General features: G+C 39.1%; 1 protein-coding gene across 1 annotated transcript; it reads right to left on the bottom strand.

Annotated features, from left to right (window-relative positions):
- Nucleotides 1–496: 496 nt before the first annotated feature.
- Nucleotides 497–1613, bottom strand: LOC128514806 (fatty acid-binding protein, brain-like). Its single transcript, XM_053488689.1, has 4 exons — nt 1491–1613; nt 1202–1383; nt 865–966; nt 497–770 (listed from the first exon to the last, which is right to left on the bottom strand). Exons 1-4 carry the CDS (start codon nt 1558–1560, stop codon nt 720–722), a joined length of 405 nt encoding a protein of 134 aa, XP_053344664.1. The 5' UTR covers nt 1561–1613; the 3' UTR covers nt 497–719.
- Between the last annotated feature and the right edge of the window lie 5004 nt (nt 1614–6617).

Raw genomic sequence — 6617 nt, 5'->3', positions numbered from 1 at the left:
ATGACAATTATACATCTGTTTTTCCAAAATGCTTTTCCAATTCGCTTTGTAACATGAATAAGTTGATTTGATAGAGTTAGGTTGTAATAAATGTTATTTTACTGTAGATAAAAAGACAAAACAGATGTTAATAAGTTTACTTTCTTTGAGACACTGCCTAAATTGAGTTTGTACAGAATTTTCATAACTCCTTAACGGGGTGGTTTGGAAAGTTCAGATAGCAAAAACTGTTGTGTTCCATTTTAAATGCAAAACTAAAACTATCTGTGATTTTAATTAATGTGCATGTCTAACTTTCTCTACATGGACAAGAAACATTGTAAACACAATGACTCTTTTACTTACATTTTACTAAGGATTTGTTCATAATGGGTGGCCTTAATTAAACATTTTTATTGAAATAATTTTGAGGGTCATTGGAACAGAAAAACCCTGACACCACAACACAGCTTGAAGATTAACCTTATTTAATCAACAAATTTAAATATTTTTACAGACATTTGTATAATGTTTTCTTGTGTGTTGTGTCATTGTAAATCAGTGTAAAACAGACTGTATAGGCATATTATTTATTTATTTTTAAAATTAATTTACTTTATTAAATTTCGTTTTTTACGGCTTTTTATAAATTGTAAAATAAATGTATAATTCATAAAATTCTTTTTTTATTCAGCTAGGCTTGGGCGCATGGATGAGTACAATCTCCTTTTGGCAGGTATTTAGGCCTTCTCGAAAGTACGAACAGATACGACATCGCCAAGAAATAAAGTCTATAAAATACAATAAAAATTTGGTTATTCATTCTTGAAAATAAACAAATTAAATTTACAAACAAAAAAGTTATGAATTTTCAAACATTTTTACCATAATCATTTTCCCATCCTGGATCTCGTAGGTCGTCGTCCCCTCGTTACCTTCCCACTTCTGCACCTCTATAAGTTTGCCTCCTTCCAGGTTAAAAACAGTCTAAAACAGTTTGACTTCTGTTATTTAATTTTAAATCAGTTCTGGTTAAGAATAAAAGATAAACTCATTCAAGCTAATTTTTAATCAGAAGTTACATTTAAAGATCCTCCTGTGAAACACCTACCACCTCACCAGTGTGGTTTGTATGAAAGATCAAACACTACAAATTGTACTATAAATATAATGCATTAGAAATGTGCTCTTGTCAGCGAACTCATATGTTTAGTATACTTACCCTGCAGGCTCTGAAGTCTATGGTAGTTTCGTCGAATTCCTGTCCCAGTTTGAATGAGACAGTGAAGGTTCTGTTGGTGTCCTCATACATTTTAACTTTTATGTTTATATATTCTTCATCTTGTGAGAATGCGTACAGTACTTTCACGTTAATTCCATATCTTTTCATTACATCGGGAAGACCTGTGAAAATATATACTTAAAAAATTCTTCACATTATAAACAAAATTTCTCTCTTTTTTCATGGCAAGGGACTGCCAAGCCAAATAATAATAATAATAAAAACTCACCTAGTGCATCCAAATATTTATCGAAATTGACACTATCAACCATTTTCCAACTGCCTAAAAATGCATCCATTTTCAATTTAGATGGTTCCGTGTGTTCTACTCAAGAAATAATAATACTTTTTAAAGCAGATCTCACTTCTCTAAATTGTGCAGTTCACCAAGAGTATTTATACAGTTTTTGGTGGGTGGAGATTTATTTGTCAGACACTTGATTGGTAACTAACAGAAAGCAGATCATAATGCACTTGGCTTCAGACAGAATTTTGCAACTCCATGTTTTTTATGTTCTCCAGGGATTTTTGTGTGATGTTTCTGAGGTGACACCAAAAACAAAATTTCCCGTTAATGTGCAGATGTTATCTCAAAGACAAAAAAAAAAAAAAAACCAGAAATACTCTAAACAGCAATATAAAAAATAGTAAACTTAATACATGAACAAAAACAGCGATAAACAACACTGATCATGCATTTCTCTGTAGGGCCACCAGTTGACGAAAATAACCCCCATAGTCTTTGTTCTTCTTTGGGCTTTGCAATGCTAAGCATGTGGTACTGAGCATTGGAACTGGGTGTGGGCTTGGCATGGGGAAGGAACTGTGACTTAAAATCTTTAAACCTGGGTGGTAAACCAGGCACAAAGCCCTCAAAGCCAGGCAGCGGAACAAGCACAAAGTCCTTGAACCATGGCTCAGGCATTGCAGGGTGTGACTCAGGTGGTGCAGGGCCTTCCTCAGGAAAGCACCTTTTTCAACTATTTTGAGACAAAAGAGTGCTCTCAGAACATAGACCATTGCAATTCATGCTATCAGAGAATTCAGGTATTTACTAACAGAAATTAGTAGTTCTTTTGCATCTGTCCCTCTTTGCCACAAGATATAAGGATTCTCATCAAACTGGACATCTTCTTTCTGCCCCCTGAAGGGCACATGTTTTTTCTAGCTCTGCTACGCTGCTCACCTCTGGCAGTCTCCATCAATGAAATTTGTGATGTGCCATGGCCATGTCCTCTTTTTCTGGTGGGTAAAGAGAGGACAGTCAACCTCTTGGAGGGGATGTTCCTGGTAATATGTTGATAGTGCTAATGTAGTGAGGATCAGGAAATTTCTCTTTGGGATGTGATGTGACAACAAAGGCAGAGTTGGGGCAGAATGACAGACACAAGAGGCTTTATCTGAAAATGGTGTTGCTTGTTCAGTCAATATGTGGGTGTCACAGGAGCCAGGGCCAGCTTATGACTAAGTATTTGTGTCTTTGCCAGAGACTCTTGAGGCCAGAACAGTTTGGTGGGTAATAGGTTCCAATGAAGCACCATCTGGGTCATCTGATGGTTCATAGGAGATGCTCAGGACATAGGCAGTTAAAGCACAGCTCAGATTTAGAGTCAATCAGAGCAAGAATGGGACTTGGGGTTTGTAGAAAATAGTTACAGGTAGGACAGGGTGATGATAAGGGCATTCCATAGTAGACTGGCCCTTTGTCTGTTGTCCAAGATTGTACCGGTGAGGTCGACTGCTGTCACAACTGCTCCAACCTCTTTTTCTTAATTTTTGTCGGTGCAGGAACAGGCTGAGAGCACATGCACACCACACACCTCTGCCTAGCATCCTGCTCACCAACATCCAGTCGCTGTGGAACAAGGTAGATGTCTTCAGGGCCAGTATAAAGTTCCAGAGAGATATTCGGGACTGCAATCTCCTCTGCTTCACAGAGACACGACTGAACCCAAAGGTGCCAGTCCATGCCATCCAGCTGACTGAGTTCTTCTCGGTTCACTGAATGAACAGAACATTGAATCGGGGAAGTCAAGGGGAGGCAGCGTGTGCTTAATGGTGACTATAATGCCGGACTTATGTCAGGTGACATGGACCGTACAAGGCTGCATCATTTAACATTCGAAAAGCGGTGAAGGAGGCGAAGCCGTGTTATGGGGACTCTTGGAGCCTGTGCCAGGGATTAAGGACAATAATGGACTATAAATGCACAGTCTCTCAGCATCGGTTCATTTTCCCCGGATGTTCTAAATGTCAGCAAGACAAAGGAGTTAATAATGGACTTCAGTACAAAGCAAGAGAGGAACTACCAGATCCCCCTTATTAGCCTGGGTGCAGATGGAAGGGCGCTAACCACACAGACCAAACTGTTACCTTCTTGTAATGTTCTAAATATAAACAAACAAAATACAGCTTTTTTTCAGAGGTAAACGGAAAAGTGAAGTTGTTCAGTTGTTTAGTGTCACTATGTCATAAACAGTGAAACAACGTGGACTCATCGCTGTGCTTGTTGTAACTGAAAAAACTGCTGCAACTGCTTCAAAGTCTTTCCACTCCGTGACCACTGAAATCCGACACGACACTACGTTAGGCTACATCTTGACCGAGGGCTCAGGGGAGTGTGTTTGTGTGTGTGTGTGCGTGCATACTTTTGTACTGTTATAAAACTTCTAAATATAAACAAACAAAATACAGCTTTTTTTTAGAGGTAAACGGAAAAGTGAAGTTGTTCAGCTGTTTGATGTCACTATGCAGATGTTACACCCAGTGTAGTTACCAAAATCTTTGATTTAGTTCTCATTGTGTGGCCACTTTCACATTTCCCTCGCTTTTATTACATTATTCTTATGTGAGCATAAACAGTGAAACAATTCGCAGGTTTATAATACACTGCGGCCAAGTGAACCACGTTCCTACTGATTAGGCGCGAAGTCTGTAGCAACACTGAACGAAACGAGGCATAATCGTGGTGTTTGCTTTGGTTATGACATAGCATAGTTCATTATCTGCGGTGGTAGATCTGATTTATTCAAACACAATAATAAAGCTTTATATCCTCAGGAGGGGTCATTACATTGTTTTCGAGATCATTTCATGGAAGCTTCAAACAGAATAAACAAACTAATGAATTGTCTCAAAATGTTAAAAATTAAGTAAAGCAAATCCCCTAAATTTCCTTACAAAATATCGCTGATTATCAACGCCAGAATGAATGGCGAATTGTCAATGTTTTACGGGAGCATATATATATGGAATGAAACTTAACATAAGTGAAAAGAACTTAAAATGCACTGTTATTTTTTTTATATACATATAAATGTAATATAACATTTGAATGTGTTAAGAGTCTACTTTTATTTATGTACACTCACAATATCAACAAAACACTGTGCTTTTGTAAAATAAACCAAATACACTGGGTGCACTTTCAGCCATTTCAGTAGCCACAAATCTTTCTGTAATCTGTTGCTAAAATAAACTGAAACTCAGCAAATACTTGCCACACAGACATGAGAAATATATACATAGAAAGCTTCAAGTGTTTACATGGCCATGCCCCACGGAGCGACATGAAAACATCAGGTTTTCTCATGGATTCAGTAAGTTTCCTACACATGTGGAAGATAATATGTTCTATACAGACAAGGAGGCTCTTCATATGGTTCTGTACAGTGAGAAAGAGTGCACAAAGCAAGGTCCATAAAGACATGGATGAGCGAGTCGTGACCTCAGCTTAATTAAACATCTTTGAGATGAAGGTGAGTCAGGCCTTCTCATCCAACATAAGTGTCTGACCTCACAAATGCAATTCTGGAAGAATAGTCAAAAACTCCCATAAACACACTTCTAACCTTGTGGAAAGCCTTCCCAAGGGTGATCCAACATCATATTAACCCTTAGGGGTCTGAGACCTTTCTGAAGACCCACAGTGATTCAGTGCTCTTCTTAGATTTGTGTAAATTTTAAATCTTTACCAATATAGCAGCTAATACATTTTCCCTCATTTATGTAGAGCACATAGTGGGCTTCCATTATGTGGCTAATGTAAATATGTCAGGTTCATCTGCAACTTTTGTTAAAGTACACACACATAAAAATACAATTTCAAACTCTAGCAGAAAATCTGAGAAAAGGAGAATAAACAAACCTGGCAGATTGTTTTGAACACAGAACTGAATTCAAATCCAATTCAAATTTTATTTGTCACATACACAGTCATACACAGTACGAAATGTAGTGAAATGCTTACACGACCGCCAGTGACCTTAAAAAGAGAAGAAGAAGAAGAAGAAGTAATAAATATCAATAAAAGAAATATGATAGAAAATTTAAATAAAAAAATAAAATTTAACTAGAAAAAATAAAACTAAAAATAGAAACTGAAAATAGAAATATACTGTACAAATAGAAATATAATGGTGTGCAAGTATGCATAGAAAAAGTGACTTTGTGCAATGGTTATTAAAGTGTCTTTGTGCAATGGTCCAGAATGTAAACGTAAACGTGATGTGCGTGGAGTTGTCCATAGTGTCCATGGATGTATAAAGATTGATTGATTGATTGTGAAAATTGTAAAAATATTGTGTTAGTTCTGCATAGTGGGGTGGTTGAGAGACCTTATCGCCTGCGGGAAGAAGCTCCTCCTCAGTCTCTCTGTGTTGGCCCTCAGGAATCGGAATCGCTTCCCAGACCGCAACAGAGTGAACAGTCCATTGTTGGGGTGGCTGAGGTCCTTCACGACCTTCCTGGCCTTGGTCCAGCACCACTTGGTGTAGATTGAGTGCAGGTCAGGGAGCTCAGTGCGGATGATGCACTCAGCTGATCGCACCACCCTCTGTAGAGCTTGTCTGTCCTGCATGGTGCTGTTCCCGAACCAGGTCGTGATGTTTCCCGTCAGGATGCTCTCTATGGTGCAGGAGTAGAAATTCCTGAGCACCTTAGAGGGCAGTCTGAAGTCTCTCAAGCGTCTGAGGTGGTAGAGACGCTGCCGGGCCTTTTTTACCACGGTGTTGATGTGACAGGACCATGCCAGGTCCTGCGTGATGTAAACACCGAGGTATCTGAAGCTGTCCACTCTCTCCACTGGGCTCCTGTTGATGATGGGGGTCTAGTAGTTCCTCACCTGCTTTGTACTGAAGTCCACTATCAGCTCCTTTGTCTTGCTGACGTTCAGGAGGAGATTCCTCTGGCACCAGTTCTCCAGATTTCCAACCTCCTCCAGGTAGGCCGTCTCATCGTTGTTGGTGATCAGGCCCACCACGACAGTGTCGTCAGCAAACTTGATGACGGTGGTGGAGTTGGTAGTGGCCACGCAGTCAGAGGTGTACAGAGAGTACAGCAGGGGGCTCAGAACACA

Source organism: Clarias gariepinus, chromosome 27, assembly GCF_024256425.1.
Source record: "Clarias gariepinus isolate MV-2021 ecotype Netherlands chromosome 27, CGAR_prim_01v2, whole genome shotgun sequence".
In the NCBI taxonomy this organism is placed as follows: Eukaryota; Metazoa; Chordata; class Actinopteri; order Siluriformes; family Clariidae; genus Clarias; species Clarias gariepinus.
The sequence above is the reverse complement of the archived record's forward strand: the minus strand, read 5'-3'. Positions and strand labels throughout refer to the sequence as shown.